Source organism: Blennius ocellaris (genome assembly GCF_963422515.1).
Source record: "Blennius ocellaris genome assembly, chromosome: 1".
Taxonomy (NCBI): Eukaryota; Metazoa; Chordata; class Actinopteri; order Blenniiformes; family Blenniidae; genus Blennius; species Blennius ocellaris.
In genome coordinates, this window is record NC_137650.1 from 27,541,557 (window position 1) to 27,558,372 (window position 16,816).

The window sequence follows — 16,816 nt, forward strand, 5'->3', positions numbered from 1 at the left end:
CTTGAAAAACAAGATTTATTCTGCTAAACATTTTTCCAACTATGAGCCTTGCGCAAGGGGTTGTGGGTTGCTTATTTTGCTCTGACCAATATGGTAATAGTCATTCTTCCCACTAATCCTTTTTTTTTTTTTTTATTTTTTTATGTATCTCCTCTTACTTCAAGGCGAGGGAGCTCTGTGCAGTATTCCCATCGAGAACATCCTGGCAGTGGAGAGGTTGGAGGAGGAGTCTTTCAAGATGAAAAATGTAAGGAGCCCACACAGTGACCCATATAAAATATTGACAAGGTTCACTATTTGACCCAAAATTCTCCCAACAATTATTTATGTTCTTCCATTTTTTTTTTTCTTTTCTTACCATTTTCCTTTCTACCAGATGTTCCAGGTCATTCAGCCAGAGCGTGCGCTCTACATCCAGGCCAACAACTGTGTGGAGGCACGTGACTGGATCGACATCCTGACCAAAGTCAGCCAGTGCAACCGCAAACGCCTGAGCACCTACCATCCTTCTGCCTACCTCAACGGACACTGGCTCTGCTGCAAGCTGTCGGCAGACGCCGCCGCCGGGTGTACGCCCTGCACCGGGTACGTCAAGTTTCAGATCCATCCTGCATTTCATTAGTTTTCCCTGAATTTCCTCCGTCTCATTTTCTCCTCTGCTGTGTGCATCTGTTTTGTTTTTTTCTTTCAGTGGTCTCCCCGCAAACATCCAGCTGGACGTGGATGGAGACAGAGAGACTGAAAGGATTTATTCCCTGTTTAGCACATATATGACCAAGCTCATCAAGATGCAAGGTCGGACAATGGCAGAATTTTTTTTATTTTTTTATATATATATTTTCATTTGACTTCTTCTATTTTGACATTATTGTTTTCAAATTCGTCTGCAGAGGCCTGTGGCAGCAAGTCTGTGTACGACGGGCCCGAACAAGAGGAGTACTCCAGCTTCGTCATCGATGATCCCCAGGAGACCTACAAGACTCTGAAGCAGATCGTTTCAGCCGTGCAGACTTTAGAGCAGCAGCACACCAAGTACAAACGGGACAAGTTCAAGAAGACAAAGCTTGGCAGCCAGTATGTGCTTCATCAATTCACGTCTTGATTCGAATGAGCAAATGAGATTTTAAGTCCCTGACAAGTGCTACTTCACTTTCAGGCCAGCAGGTGGTGGAATTGTTCCACAGCCATAGTTATCCATTCATTATTGAATTTAGGCACATTTCAACTATGTCTTTAATCTAGTTACGTCTTTTGTTCTTATGTTTTGGCATCTTATGCTTCTGATATCAACAAATCTCTGTCTCTTTGTGTCCTCAGAGAGCATCCCATTGGAGACAAGAGTTTTCAGTGCTACATACGCCAGCAGTCTGAGAGCTCCACCTACTCCATCTAGCCAAGGCCTGGTGTACTGTTTCTATGATGCCCCAGAACCAGCATATTTTTTCTTGACTGCAGAAAGATCCAACTTTTCCGAGCTCTGTGTCCTATGTGGAGTTTTGAATCTTAAGTTTTCCTAAAGAAAGATTTCAGGTGGGATTATTTCACTTGTTTCCATCTCAGTTTGTTCGAGCAAAGACACTTTTAGAAGATGTTTGTGGAAGCAAAGCTGCTGTTTTGGTCGCACGTATCACCTGATTTAGGAAAATAACAGTTTTTAAATCTCTCACTGACAGACTTGAGGGATCTGTTGGGATGGACTTTTTTTTTTTTCTTCGCAGTCTCTCAAAGTGCATCGCTCCAACTTTGGAGGAACAGACCTCAGATCAAGAAAAAATTAACAGTTGAGGAGGAAAGGAAGGATATAAATGAAGAGATAATCACACCGTACACCTGCTTAGGCCTCTTTTCTGTGATGTGACGAGAGAACAAACGTTTTCACTGGACAGTTTTTGGCAGTGACCGACACGCACTTTAATCGCCTCCAAGTCAATGGATGAACGAGCCTCGCAGCACACTTTCAAAAAGCTTCTTTTACCTGTTTGATTTGTACTTGGTTGTTTTAATGATTGTTGAGATGTTCCGTTGTATTTCATGTCTTACAGACCAAACGCGAGAAGGAAGGAGGGATGGTGGTTTTAATCCTCTTTGGGTGGCGTTGTCCCCATGTACCTTTTTAATGTTTCAGCTTTGCCCTTAACCTCATCAAGAAGGCTGCGAAGGAAACACAAGAAGGGATTGTCGGGACCAAGCACAGCCCAGAGCAGCTTATTAGCTATCAAAGATCACCCCATGCACAATTTTAGTCCTCATTTTTTTAAAATCTGTAACAGTGTGCTAAGATCTATAGGTTGAAATTTCAGTTTTTAATTCAAAGCCTTGTTCAGTTGTGGTTGGATTTTGTGCCACCAAAGGTTATTTTGTTTTGGGTTTTTTTAAACCTGCTTACAGAGAGTCTTTGCATGCTGTTTGATGGTATGTTGCTTCGAAAGGATAGATGAAATTAAAAGTGCTGTATCTCTGTAAAGGTCCCATATTGGAAAAAGAAACCTTTTCAATTATTATTTTCTGACCGATCAAGAACTACTTGTTATACAAACAGTGAAAGTATCAGAATTATCTATAGAGACGCATATACAGCCCATTTCCAGCACCTGTGTCTGTAAACATGTTTGACTTTGTTTGACTTTATGCTGTCACAATGACACTTGTGTGCCATCAATCCACTGACATTATGGTACAATATAAATTATTTCTTGCCAAAAAAACATGAAATATTACATCTATAGAGATAAAAGATCAACTCGGTTTGACTTGTGTGTGCTCAGTAAGATTAACAATTGAGGAGAAAAAATAGGTGCCAATTTACCAAAAAGACACAGAAGCTATATATTATATAGTTCTTGGTACTTAAAACCACAAAGCCATTGAGTTCTAGATATCAAAAATGCACATAAGCAAAAAAATACAAAACAGGGACCTTCAAAGAGAGATGCAACATCTCGATCCTGTTCACCTTCCATGAACAAATAAGTTTGATTAAGTTCGACTAAAGAAGTAACTGATGAGATAATTACCCTGTGAAAATGTGCTTTCAGTTTACACATAGCTGAAACCTTTAGTACTTGCCTTATCTAAGACAAGTCAATACAGGAGTTCAGCCTCGTGATCTGCCTCTGGGTTTTGACAGATTCATCAGAACTGTGTATACTTAACGCTGTGCTCATTTCTGAAGTCATACTGACGTGGATTTCTGTTCTGCATTATATTAAGTTTAAGAAAAAGTCCTATTGGTATGAAAAGGGTAGATTAGGGCAGATCACAGTTCAGGATAACATGCCTATGGCTGCATGGAAAAGTGAACGCGATGGCATCGCTAACAAAAAGCCTTATGGCAGAACAGCTGTGTAGATTATAAAACAGCTGCATGGATTACATAAGACTGTGTAGGTATTACTACAGACTGAACCTGCGTCCTTCTGGCCTCTATGCGTCTGGGCCAAATTTTGCTCGCAGACGTTTGACCTCAGTTTGACATGCACAGACATTCATGGTTAATGAATTGTCCAGTAAATGGTTTTAACCATGTTCAACATACCCTCAACAGCATGTACTTCCTTCACTCTGTTCGTAGGCAAAGGCAAACTACTTCTCAAGTTAGCACAAAGCTGAAACTATGTGTTAACACAGCTCATTGATGAGGATGGTTTTTTTTAGCTTTGCTTCTAATTAATCCCGATACTAACATTTTAACCAGTCTTGTCTCAAGTATAGTTGTGAAATGGATAGTGTGTGACTGATTGTGTTGCCCTGTTGGCTGCCTAATAATGTGGTTCTCTTTTTTCTGTGCGTGAGCTCTCTCTTACTTTGAAAAAGCTGCCCCTCCTCCAAACCTCCCAGCCACCATCATGTAGTTCAAAACTTATTTATATGCATTCCTCTGGGAAGCTGTTTGCTGTGAATCTTGCACGACAGCACCTCGATCTGTTGAAGGTACAGGACTTGTTGTTGTTGACCAGTTGTGTTTTCTTGTTTCATGCTTTCCAAAGGCAAACCATTCTCATTGACATTCGTTTTCTTTAGTGCTCCAACTCGCCAAACCAGTGCATGTGAAGTATAGTTGTAGTCATACAGAGAGTAGCCTCTGCAGGTGATCACAGACCACATGCAAATTTTGTATTTTCCAAAACTTAAGTACATGTTTATGTAGCCTCATGGGTGTTCCCGTGATCACAAGATCCCAAACAGTGCCAGTCATCACTTTTCTATAATTCACTTTTTGAAAAACAGAAAAAAGAAAAAAAATATCATTGTTTAGATATGTTTTTTTTTTTATATCTCAATACCTGTTTAAAAAAAAACAACAACAGTTGAGCAATTATTCCAGTGACATATTTTTCTTTGTCGAATATGTTGATCTACAAACTGAAAGTTGTCAACAATTTTGACTATGTTTTCTATCTGTGTCTTGTCATACAGAGATCTTGCTGTGTATGTGAGCTGAATGAGAGTGCGTGGAATTGTATAATGTGTGTGTGCATGTGTGTCTGTGTCAGCACCAACGTGACTGACATCATGGGTTGTATTGCCAATTGATTGAACCCAGTGTTACAGGTCAGGAAAGGCAGAGTGTCTCTTGTTTGAATAATCCACCCGCTTCGAATGCTGTCAGTTCACTGAAATGGCTGTTGTAAGTTCTTATCAGTCCCATTGATATGTGGGAGTAGGTCCCAACTCTACCTCATTGCTTGTTATCACCAACCTGCATGTGCACTAACTGCAAAAGCGTACTGGATTGTCACCAACATGTCAATAATACATGATGCAATTGGTCTTTGATGAAAGTCAAGTTTAATCATGTCGGTCACTTATTTGTCACAATAGTAACAAAAATAGATCTAACATTGTCACGCAGTTGCTGTGTGATTAAATTCTAGAATGTCTTACACTTTAGCCTGTAATAACAAAATTATGAAAAACGTGCTGCTTCAAATTTGTACGTAACTATTTACATATTCTTACTCCTCCTAGTTTTCTGGGTAGCAATCATAACCTCAATATCTTCTTACATCCAAAAATATTGTCACCTTCACCTTTCGCCTCTCACCATCGCTGTTGTCTTATTTGCCACGGCCACTAGGGGTCACTATAAATATTCATTCATGGCTCTAGTAGCTCCAGTTAGGACCTACTACCTTTGAAAAAAAAAAACAACAGCAGCCCTTCAGTTGCCCTGACTGCATTTGAACATGTTGAACAATCACTGCCTGTAATTACCCTGAGGACACTGTTACTCCACTCTGGCCTGATGTAGTGTGTCCCCTTCTTTCCTCTTGTATAGAACCACTGTCTCTTTTTTGAGAAGCATTTGCCAATATATTCTCCCCAAATGTTTTATTTCAAAAATTGAGGGGAAAAAAAAAAATCCTTAGGACAGCAGCATTGCTTTAACCTCTGAACTTTGGCGAGTGTTTGTTTCCATCAGTTACTAACTCTCCTCAGGTTTATGAAGTGCATATTTATTATGATTTTCAACTTAAAAGAAAAAAAATCCTTCCCAGAAATATCTGCTGACTTGGTGCAGGGATGTTAGTTACTGTAATGGCAACCTCTCCAGCCCTCCAAGCCCTCAAAGGAATGACTTATGCAATAATTGTGTTTCAGCATGCAATAATATTACAAAGTCCTCCATAAGCCTGTCAAATTATCACAAATTAACAATGCACATGTGCTGACCTTTTTGCAGTAAAATGCCTCTTCAGATAGACTCATATTATAAAGGGAGAACAGTGTATTTTGTACAAATATTTTAAAAGTATTAAAATAAGCCTGTTAAATGTGTACATAAAACAGTTGAATGAATGGTGAAAATGTGATGTGTTTTTTTTTCCCGAATAACTAAATGAAACCAATATTAATGCGAACAATTGTGTCTGCGTTTTATTTTTCAAGCTCTCATGACCGGCCTCGTTATTTACTATATCTTAGATATATGCTGTAGCTTGTAATTGTGCAAAATCTGTCATTTGAGAGAATAATATTACAGGATAGATACAAACTCTATAGTATCAAGTGATTTTTGCACAAAAAAGGTAAGCAAGCAGGTGCAGAGATCAACACAGTAACTTTTAGTGTTCGTACTTTGCAGAGATTTGCCCCTGTCTTATATTTCCTCAGCACTTTTCTTTGCACTGCCACAATTTATCGAAAATGTGTTTTAGCCATAATCTTGAACTATCTATTCAGCTATCAACTGCATTTTGTCATTAAAATAATTTTAGATTGAAAAAAACAAAACAAAATCAACCACACAATGTGATGCCTTACCAGGGTTACCACACAGACAACATAAGGAAAAACAGCTGGCGCACTCTTTAAAGTGATGCATTTTCCATTGTAAAACTAACTGTAAAGGGAGTCCAGGCTGTTTGGGGATTTTTAAAGTAGAATTCACTGCAGTGTTTTCACTTGGATTTGCCTAAATTGCTGTGGAAATACTCAATAAGAACACTAGCCATGACATGGAAATGATAAAGTGCATGCTTGTTGCATGCTAACTGTTGCAGGTTGTGGCTCATGTATAGGTGAGACATTCTTCATACAGCTCAAATTCCATAGATGTTAAGGCTCAATGTACAATTTAAAGAAATTATAAATAATCAAAACACCACAAAAGTCAAACTGATATTCATTCAAATTGTGAGTGATTGTTACCTGGACATTTTGTCTGCTAATTGAATGTAAATATAATTTATTTAAATACTGTAATTACCGACCTTTTAGGCTGAAATGAGTTTCATATGTGGTGAAAAAGGTCTGTATTTTTAATAACCTGAAAAAACAATAATTTGTATTTTAAAATGGGCTCATAGGCCACAGAATGGGGATGAGGATCGAATTATATTCTATTCACAGTAGAGCATATATTAATCAAAACTTGAAACAAAAATTTTAAAAAATGGAAAATAATAACTGTTCATTTTGGTTCAACTGGTGTTGAAAGGAGCATGCAATTCTATATATATAATTCTATATATAGAATTGCATATGCATATATATTATATGTATATAATGTATTAATTTAGTCATTCTAATCAAAACTAAACTTATATAGCTTACTCTTCGGTCAGTTTCGTGAACGACACACTGTATATCAGGGGTGTCAAAAACACTTATGGGCCACATACAGCCCAATTTCTTCTTGAGTGAGCTGGACCACTAAAATAGTGTCATCAAAAAGTTGAAATTTAAACTAAAGTTTTTTGTTTGTTTGTTTTGTGGTAGATACATGATGAAAATGTCTATAATTTTGCCAAACCAAATAATTCCTATGGAAAATGACAACAACCTCAACAGGAAGCTCATTTTAATGATACACTGCGGTGCAAAATACAGTGAAATGTTAAACCAAAATGCACTATGATTGTTTTCACAAACTTTTGAGTTTAATGCGAGTTTGCTAAGAACAAGGTCATCAGCATCGCTGATATCTCAGCTCAGGTTGTATCCGCTATTTGTAAGGATTTTTTTTTTTCAAATATCAATGTTTACTTTGAATTTTTTTCCATTTACTTCCTGGTTTGGCAGACCGAACTAGAGCCTCTCGCGGGCCGGTTTTGGCCAACGGGCCTTATGTTTCACACTCTGGATTATTTTCAAATCATCATCGAGAATAATTAAAAACATGTTTACTTTTAAAAAGTATCACACATCCAACAATTTACTCGTTAAATTAAAAAAAAAAAATATGTGAAAGGTTTATTCAAAGGCAACTCTTTTTTTGTTTTTTGTCGGTTACCTAGCAACAGATGTCATCAACTTCAAATTGAACGTGACAGCCGTCACTGGGTTACTTTTCGACAATTTTCGAAACATATCAATGGGAAACATTTTGAAATAAGTCCATTAACGTGTGTGTGTGAGAGTCCTGCGTGGAGCCAGCGGGCCCCCCCGGGGCGGTTTGTGCTGTTTATCGGATCGGGCAGCAGCATCATCACTCCCCCGGTGCTCCTCGCTGAGTAAACAATGGCGGCGGACGACGTGAGTGTGTCAGCAGCGCTCCCTAGCTGCCTGCCTCCCCCTCTGCTCGGCTCTCTCTCTCTCTCTCTCTCTCTCTCTCTCTCTCTCTCCTTGGCAAGGCTCCCTCTGCGCTGCGCTCCCCCTCTTTGCCTCCCTACGAAAACACTTTCGGGAAGAATAAAGTTTTTTGTTTTTTTCCCCCCCCCTTGCTCCAACGCTCAGCCAGCCTCTGCTTCAGAGCCAAGCCGTGGCCTTAACGCAGGAAGAACGGCTCGACTATGTGGAGAAAGAAGCGGGCTCTTGGGGAACTCTCGGCTGGTCTCGTATTACTGGTGACGCTCGTCGATGCTTATCGATGTAAGTATGTTTGGGGCTTTTGCGGTTTACGTGTTGAGAAGCTGAAGCAATTCCATGGAGGGGGGGAGAAAAGGGAGAAAGACGAAAAAGAAAAACGAAAGAGCCATTTTCCAGGCTATTTGGTGTCAGTGCCCCCAGTTTGAAGCGGACATCTTTCCAACGTGGATATGACGAGTTGGAATAGTTTTCAATACTTTTTTATTTTTTATTTTGTCACTTTGAACATTCGTGAGGGGGGGGGGGGGGGGGGGGGGGGGGTCATGACTCCTTTCCACACAGGCAAGCAATGCTGGGACAAAGTTGTTATTACGACTAATAGTGATTTCTGGGAAATACAGATTTCGCAATGAGCCTATTTTTTTTTTTTTTTAGGCCAATTCATAAAAGAGTTGTGAGTTTGATGCATGCAGGCAGCGGCCACATGAGCCATCTGTCATGAGGAAAGAGAGGAGTTAAATTCCTGCAGGGATCAGTCATGTTTTAGAGTGATGTGGCTGCATGTGCCTGGTTGTATTATACATTCATGGTAACCTGCAACAGCAGAGGGGGTTTGTTCAGTCTTAAAATGCAACCGGTAAACCAATCGACACGGGGAAATATTGTGCAGGTTTATTCAGAATGTTTCATCCTGTGTCCGTCCTAGTCCTGAACCAGAACACAGCCTCCCAGTTCCTCAGCAGGCACAGGAGAGCCAACTCTCTGTTTGAGGAGAGCAAGAAGGGCAACTTGGAGAGGGAGTGCATCGAGGAGCTGTGCAACAAGGAGGAAGCCAGGGAGATCTTTGAGAACCAGCCCGAGACGGTGAGAGCAATGCCCGGCCGTGTCCCAGCCTCAACCGTCAAACCATCTTCAAATAGTGCGAGAGTAAAATGCAGGAAACCTTTTTGAGTTGTTAGTAAAGAATGACTGAGCATTCAAGGTCAAATCAAACACAAGTGATGGACATGTATTCTATTCCTAGCAGGCGGATGCACTTTTTTTTGGTTGTTGTTCTTGACAGTGTGTTGTGTCTTTTCCTAGGAGTACTTCTATCCAAAGTATGTTGGTAAGTTCATGAAGCTTATTGTGTTTCTCAAATGATGTATTGCCATCATTTCAGTTTTAGCCCGTTCATATTCTCAAAGCGCACTCTCCCTTGCAGCGTGTCTGGGTTCGCACCGCGTTGGCATCAACATCCAGAACTCCGGCTCTGCCATCCCATCTGATCTTCGGACCTGCGTGAATGGTAAGAGTTTGTTTTCTTTTTTTCTTTTATTAAAGGCAATGTTTGCAGATGAAGGTGTGCATAACTTATTTGCAAGATGCTTCCCCCCCCCCCCCCCCCCAACATCCTCTGTATCTGTGTGTGTATAAATTCAGAGATCAGTAACCAGTGCACGCCATATCCGTGCTACAGGGAGGGATCCGAGCGCTGCTTGGACGGCCAGGCGTCATTCACATGTGTGTGTAAGCCTGGTTGGAAGGGGCAGCGCTGTGAGGATGGTGAGTATCCCACGTGTCACGCTTTGCATGTTTATCCCAAATCTTTAAAAAAAAAAGCTCATAAACCTTTTTTGAAGAGATCAAACCAGTTGCTAATGCACATTTGCTGTGTGTCGACCGGGCAGACATCGACGAATGCGGAGATCCTGAATTTCCCGCGGGATGTAACCAAAAGTGCCACAACTTACCCGGTACTTTCCATTGCTTGTGTGAAGATGGCTACTTCCTCAATGATAAAATTAATTGCGTGGGTAAGACTCTTTGTTTTATTTTTTACATTTTTTTTACAGTTACTTACAGTAATACAATTTATTCATGAGTCGTTTAGACATAAACTCAATTCATTTTCACTTAGTGTGTGTGTAAGTGCATGTGTGTGCTTTATTGACTCGTGACCCATATATAAAGACATTCAGCTGTTTCTCAGTCCCTATGGAAGAAGCACATTTCCTACGGAGTTTTGGAAAGCAGCTGAACAAACACACTAGATATTATTCTTTCTCGTAAGTCCCTTTTTATTTATTCATATGGATAATGGAACCCTAAGAACCTCAAAACAAAAGCTCTGTTCCTTCCCCAGCTGCTGCCCTCAGGGCCCACGCCATTTGTTATTTGTAAAGCTGACCTGAGGTGACCCCCCCTTATATAACCGTCTTTAGAAAGCTTTTAACATTTAAAGGTCCTTTATGGTCCATCCGTTTTGATGTAAACACACAAACGGTTCTATAACCCAGAGCTGTGTGACTCTTTCATTATTCTCAGACGGTTGCTGTCTCACCTCGGAATATCACCAGAATATCGAATTTACTGTGAGCAGTTGGTTCAGTCACTGTTTATTTTTGAGTGGGTCCAATGCTTGCTGAGTGCAAAGTCTTCGCCAACATGGATTGAATCAGCTTGATACATCTGCGTTCTTCTTTTCTCATGGGGTTTGTAGATTCAGGGGTTGGAAGTGAAGGTTTTAGAGGAGCCTGGAAAAGATAACACCCCCCCCCCCATTCATGGATTTCACATGTTTCAGTTGGTAAATGTTGACATTGATGCAACGTAGAGGAGGCGCTGGACAAACAAAACGCGTCGCCATTAAACAAGTTGTAGATTTAGGTGTTGTTTTTGAGACGATATGATGAATTTGAAGTGTTTTGAGTGTTAAAAGTGTCCCAATTGATCTTTTTTATTTACAATTTGCCTGTTGGTTATTATAAGTTTAAGTGAAATAATAAATTTTGGAACAAATATATGTCAGAAACGATTGCAAAACCAATTTTAAAAATTCCTAATTTCCTAAATATATGTTTAAATGACAGGTTTAAATGGACAAACGTCTTTTCCTTTGTAGCTCTGTAAATGTCAGACATCGACTTTTATGAAAACAGCGAAGCTCAGCAGCTCATAGTTGCTGAGTCCTCTGACATGCAGTGGTGCGCTGAACTAATGCACACTTCCTGTAATCACAAAGAAAACCAGAGCATCAGTCATGTTTTATGCATGTATCATGAGTGCACCTCCAGTCATATAATTAGAGCTTAGTTTAGGTTTCTAATATCCGTAATATACAAATCTGTGACTTGATATTCTCCAGATATTAACGAATGCCTGCTGTACCCCAGCATCTGTGAAGAACCAGCGAAGTGTGTCAACACGCCCGGCATGTATGAATGCCAGTGTCCTCTGGGATTTAAATATAATTTTACTTCCAGGACCTGCAATGGTGAGATTCATCCGATATGTCTGTCCTCAATTATACTGCTAAAACAAAATGTGGATGTTAAAAATCCTCCTTTTTTTTTTTTTTTTTTTTTTTGCTTGTTCCAGATGTGGACGAGTGTGAGTCGAGCATGTGTGATGACATTTGTATAAACACGGTTGGGAGTTACACGTGCCACTGTGATGGTCGCCGGGGGTTTCGTCTGGCAGCCGATGAGCGAAACTGCGAGAATATCCCGGTTTGCGTAGACCTCCATGACTTCAAACACCCTGAGATGCTTTACCTGGGGGAGCAGTTTGCAGGACTTCCTGTCATATATCTGCGCTTCCGGCTGCCGGAGAACACCAAGTGGGTGTTTACCGCACATACACACATTTATTAATGTAATGTAATGAATTTCTGTATGTGCGAACTTATTATTAGTATTTCACTTTTGGGAGAATCCTGAGTTTTACTCCATTTCATCAACTATATCTTACTTGTTTCTTAATTAATAATCAAGATGTATTGTATATTGGTGTATGTCACCAAAAAACTAGGAACATTCTCTCATTCCAACAGTGTTAAAGGATTTATCTCAGTAGTTTTAAAACACAATTTTTAACAATGCTAAAACTATATGGTTTTCTCTTTATTCAGATGCAAGTTTGAATGCAAGATGAGTTAGAAATAATCTTCAGAAGTGCATCAGTTAAAGATAGGATTAATAAATATAAATTTCTTTACCATTGCATTAACAAAGCAATGGTAATTGAATAACCCTAACACTTCTATTAATCAGACAAAACATCTTCACTTCTCAATTAAGTGTTTTTTTTATAGGTCAGATCTAGAAAGGCTTTTTTTTTTCCTATTGTGTCATAAAACAAGTGTGAAAAATATCTGAATTTTTTGTTTTCTACTGTTAGGAGCAGTACATGAAAAAAATAATCAAGATTATGAAGTTGTTTTTTTCTTTTGTTCTGAATATGGGAATTAAAGAGACGAAGGTAGTAATGTGGCAGTCAGGTCACAATCGAACCTCCTCTGTCTGCTTCCTCTTAGGTTTGCTGCTGAGTTCGACTTCCGGACATTTGACCCGGAGGGAGTTGTTCTGTACGCAGAGTCCTCGCAGGACTCGTGGTTCATGTTGGGGCTGAGAGGCGGCCGCATTGAGGTCCAGTTCAAAAACCAGCACACATTCAAGGTGACCAGTGGAGGAAAAGCCATCAATGATGGGCAGTGGCACGTGGTAAGAAAGTACTTTAATCCAATCTTTCCCTGCTTGAAATGATCCACTTTGTCCAACGTGGCGGCTGCTTTAGTGGTAATCGATAACGAAGTTGATATGAATTGCATTAGTTTGCCACAAATGTGTCCAGTGCCGTGGCATTATAAAACAAGCTTCCCTGAGAAAATGCTGTGATGTCGTTTGTGTATCTTGCAGATCTCTGTGGACGAGTTAGAGAGCAGCATCAGCGTGAAAATCAGCAAAGAGGCCGTGATGAGCATCAACAGCCCCGAGAGTCTCTTTACTTCCGTTAATGGCAAACTGGAGACCAAAGTCTACATCGCCGGTCTTCCTAACCGTACTGACAACGTCATCAAACCTGTAAGTTTGTCATCAGGAACACTTATTGAAACATGCAGACGTGTCCAATCGATGTGCAGGACTATATTACACCGTGGTAGCGACCACAGATCCATGCTGCTGCTGCTCTCCTTCCATCTGTCAGATCAACCCTCGACTCGACGGTTGCATCCGCGGCTGGAATTTGATGAACCAGGGGACATCTGGAGTGAAGGAGGTCATCCATGAGAAGAAGAGCAAACACTGCTTTGTGTACGTGGAGCGAGGCTCTTTCTTCTCCGGGGACGGACTGGCCCAATTCAACATAGACTACAGTGAGTAAGTTAAGTCATACTTTATTGATCCCTTTGGGAAGCATTTGGCGCCTGCGTTGCGTCCATCCTTAATGCTTAAAGGAATGAGTGTCTGCGGCGGTAATGCAGGTTGGAGGATGCTTTGTTTCCTTTAAAGCTCAGAGGAGTGTTAACAAATACACATTTAATGGGTTTGGAGGAAACACAGGAACAGGGAGCATAAGTCCAAACTATAATGGTTAGGTTTGGTACAAATACATACTTTACGTAGTAGTTTGGAACAGGACACACAAGCTGTAAAATGATCCCCTTCTTTCACATGTTTGAAAAGTTCCTTTAAGATTTAGCTTGATGTTGATATGAATCACCACCTCCGGCATTGACGAGCTTCACGTTCATACCATACTCCTCCCAAAGATGTTCTCCTGAAATTAGTTGTATTTACTAATGATTGGTTGTCGTGAGAATTGATACTTTGGTGAACAAAGGTCATACTGACATGGCTTTTTATTTAAGCATCAGCTGATTGGAATGAAGGGGCACAAATTGTTTCCTCATTGCTCACAATTAAAATAATTTAAGGAATGAGCAGGTGTACAGTTGTCTGTGACAGCCTATGGAGAGTTTAGGGTATAAGGATGATCTGGTAAGGACATTTTGACAATATGTAAGACTTTTTGCAGGATTTGGTGTCTTAACTGAGGCACTACTATGTGACATGTCTCCATACAGACAAAAACAAAATACACATTTAAAGGCAGGATACTACTTTGTGAGAATAAATACTTTTAAACACTGAGTTCCCCCTTATAAAAAGTAAGAAAGTTTTAACATTTCAACCATCAAAATGAGAGTTTATGGTGATGATTGGCAGTTGCAGGTAATGTAATACAGAAATGTGTTTGTTTGAGCATTAACTGGCTGAAACAGCAAGGTTTCTCCTTTAGGTGGAGACAGAAAACAGCTGAAACAAAATATGTATTCACCGTAGCTTGTATGAATACAGAGGACAGTATTATTGTTTCATTTGTCCTGTTCTTTACAAATAGCAATGATGGCTAAGTTTCATCAGGTTTATTTTCACTTATACTTTATTTTCCGGTGGAAAACCTTGTAGATGCTCTATGTGAATGTGTCTTTTTTTTAAAATTATTTTACATGAGATGAAATAATGTGTGTGTGCATGTGTGTGTGTGTAATTAGGTGATTCGGGGAGCTGGAATGTGGACGTGAAGATGAGTATAAGACCGTCCAGCAGCACGGGGGTCCTCTTTGCTCTTGTACAAAATGACACCGTCCCGCTGTCAGTCGCTGTCATAACAACGGAAGAAGAGGAGGCTGTGAGCGCATTCAGGCTTTATCTGGAAATGAACTTGTCATGATGATATTATGCCTTTAAACCTCACACTTTATCTACCCTTCACTGTCCAGAATTTGCAAGTGTTCATGTACGGCGTGTCTGTGGCGACACTGGATTCCCTGATGCTGTGTTACCCCGACCGAATGACGGTGCATCTGAGCGTGACGCCCAAAGAGATCCAGATCAACGGCAACTCTTCCACCGTTAGCTACATGAAGTCTGACACTCTGCTGCAGGCACTGGCTCGCCTCAATACGACCATGGAGAATCCCATCAGTACTTATATTGGTGGAATACCTGGTTAGTCAATTCTGAAAGTATTAAGAAAAATCTTATTACTGTATTACTTACTGTGAAATGGCCTAGATATTTTTCCATGGTGACGCAAATTCAAAATGGCTTTCCTCCTTCTCTTGGTTTGCAAAATGTGTTATATATTTTTTTTTTTGTCATTCCCTCTCTCACTATTTCAGACAACGTGCAGTTACCTGCCCACCCGGTGACCGCCTTCTACCACGGCTGCATGGACGTCACCGTCAACGACCAGCAGCTTGACTTTGACGAAGCTCTGAGCAAACACAACAGCATCAAATCGCATTCCTGTCCTCCCGTCTCTGCCCCCGAGAGTCTCCCCGATCCGTCGGACATGCACAGAAAGTGACTTTAATTAACAACCGTGGGACATCAAAGAACCCTTAAATTAAGCCACGTCCCACAGGGGGCCACCCATTGAGCTATTATGGGAAGCAAAATTAAAGAATAAGAAGTGACGAGAAGAGAGGGCCCACGGGTAAATGCCTCATTTGAAATTTTGTCTTAAACTTTTCTTCCATACAGTATTATTGTGCCTGCAAGAGGAGCATACGTTTGAGTTTGGGTTTTTTTTGTTTGTTTTGTTTTTAATTCTTTCTTGTTCTTTATGAGTCAAAACGAAAGCTGGCGTGCCACTGAGCTCACCGGAAGCTGGATGACATAGTTTAAGCAATATCATTTGCAAATAACTTAAGTGTTTTCCAAGAATCGTCGAAAAAGAGCTGAGCTCTTCGGCACACGTGTAGCAATGTGTTGAGCAACAGATGGTTCTGTTTGTATCACCAAAGAAAACAAAACAAATGGTTACTGTTGACCAGGCTGTAAGACCACCTGCACCCTCATCCTCTGCTGAATAATCATGGCACTATCTTGAATTTCTCCTCCTCTGGTGACAACTATAGCTGAAAGTGCGGTTTTGACGGGAAAGACCGCAAGCGGACGAAGCAGAACTTTCCGGCATTGTTGCTTGAATCATCATCCTGACTGGAACTCTGCTTTTCTAACACATTGCATTGCTTTATTCCCTTTTTAAAAACATGGTTTATCACGTCATACCGCACCATACGTGTTATCTACAACCCTCCTAATCTACAGCTCCTGTTGTTCTCGTGCTCAGAGTTCACTATGTATATAAAACAGGCTGTCTTTAATATATAACTTAAGTGTAGTTGTTCAGTGTTGTTTGTTCTATTTGTTTTAATAAAAATGTATCAAAGCAACCTTATTTTCTGCTCTACAGAATAACTAATGCACACATGAAGACGTCTCAGAAAATAAGGATATATTCCAAAATAGCACAGTGATCAAGATGTATTAACGATACAGTGAAGATCAAGTCCTTGGCTTGTTTTGTAACAAGTCGTCAAAATATTGTTTTACCTCTGAATGTCAAATGATTTCTTCAAGGACTGACGTAGCCATCACTACTCACTCTATTATCAGGTTCATTCAGTGAGTGTGTGTTTGCGATTACCTCGTAACAGAAAAGAGAACAAACATCTGAGTGAATTTTAAGATGATTTCACATCTCTACTGTGACAGTAGAATAAAAACTTACTGTCCCTCATGAATGCTATTTTAATACTTGACCTTGCTTTTCCACTGTGTGGCTGACAAGTCACCCAAAAGTGAAAATGAGACTAATGATAATAGAACTGACCTGTGGAGAAGTGAAAGACCATCTAAATGTGGAGTTTCATGATAAATTAAAATGAAAGGAAAACTGCGTGGAAAGCAAGTCTTGTCAGAACATAAGCTGCAGTGACATGTTTATAAAT

At 40.2% G+C, this 16,816-nt stretch overlaps 2 protein-coding genes across 2 annotated transcripts in view; both read left to right on the top strand.

Moving 5' to 3' along the window:
- The window catches only part of rasa3 (RAS p21 protein activator 3), a 41,728-nt gene extending 35,884 nt beyond the window's left edge, over positions 1 to 5,844 (top strand). Inside the window, exons 20-24 of the mRNA XM_080500263.1 lie at positions 165 to 247; positions 377 to 585; positions 692 to 795; positions 891 to 1,074; positions 1,318 to 5,844. Of these exons, the coding sequence (XP_080356389.1) occupies positions 165 to 247; positions 377 to 585; positions 692 to 795; positions 891 to 1,074; positions 1,318 to 1,393 (656 nt within the window). The 3' untranslated portion in view covers positions 1,394 to 5,844. The remainder of the gene's footprint in view (positions 1 to 164; positions 248 to 376; positions 586 to 691; positions 796 to 890; positions 1,075 to 1,317) is intronic.
- Positions 5,845 to 8,153: 2,309 nt separating this feature from the next.
- pros1 (protein S) lies at positions 8,154 to 16,263 on the top strand. The gene is made up of 14 exons (XM_080521115.1): positions 8,154 to 8,313; positions 8,957 to 9,114; positions 9,334 to 9,358; positions 9,455 to 9,538; positions 9,673 to 9,795; positions 9,921 to 10,046; positions 11,378 to 11,506; positions 11,611 to 11,851; positions 12,548 to 12,734; positions 12,930 to 13,094; positions 13,219 to 13,387; positions 14,570 to 14,706; positions 14,798 to 15,026; positions 15,200 to 16,263. Exons 1-14 carry the CDS (start codon positions 8,235 to 8,237, stop codon positions 15,385 to 15,387), a joined length of 2,040 nt encoding a protein of 679 aa, XP_080377241.1. The 5' UTR covers positions 8,154 to 8,234; the 3' UTR covers positions 15,388 to 16,263.
- Positions 16,264 to 16,816: the final 553 nt, after the last annotated feature.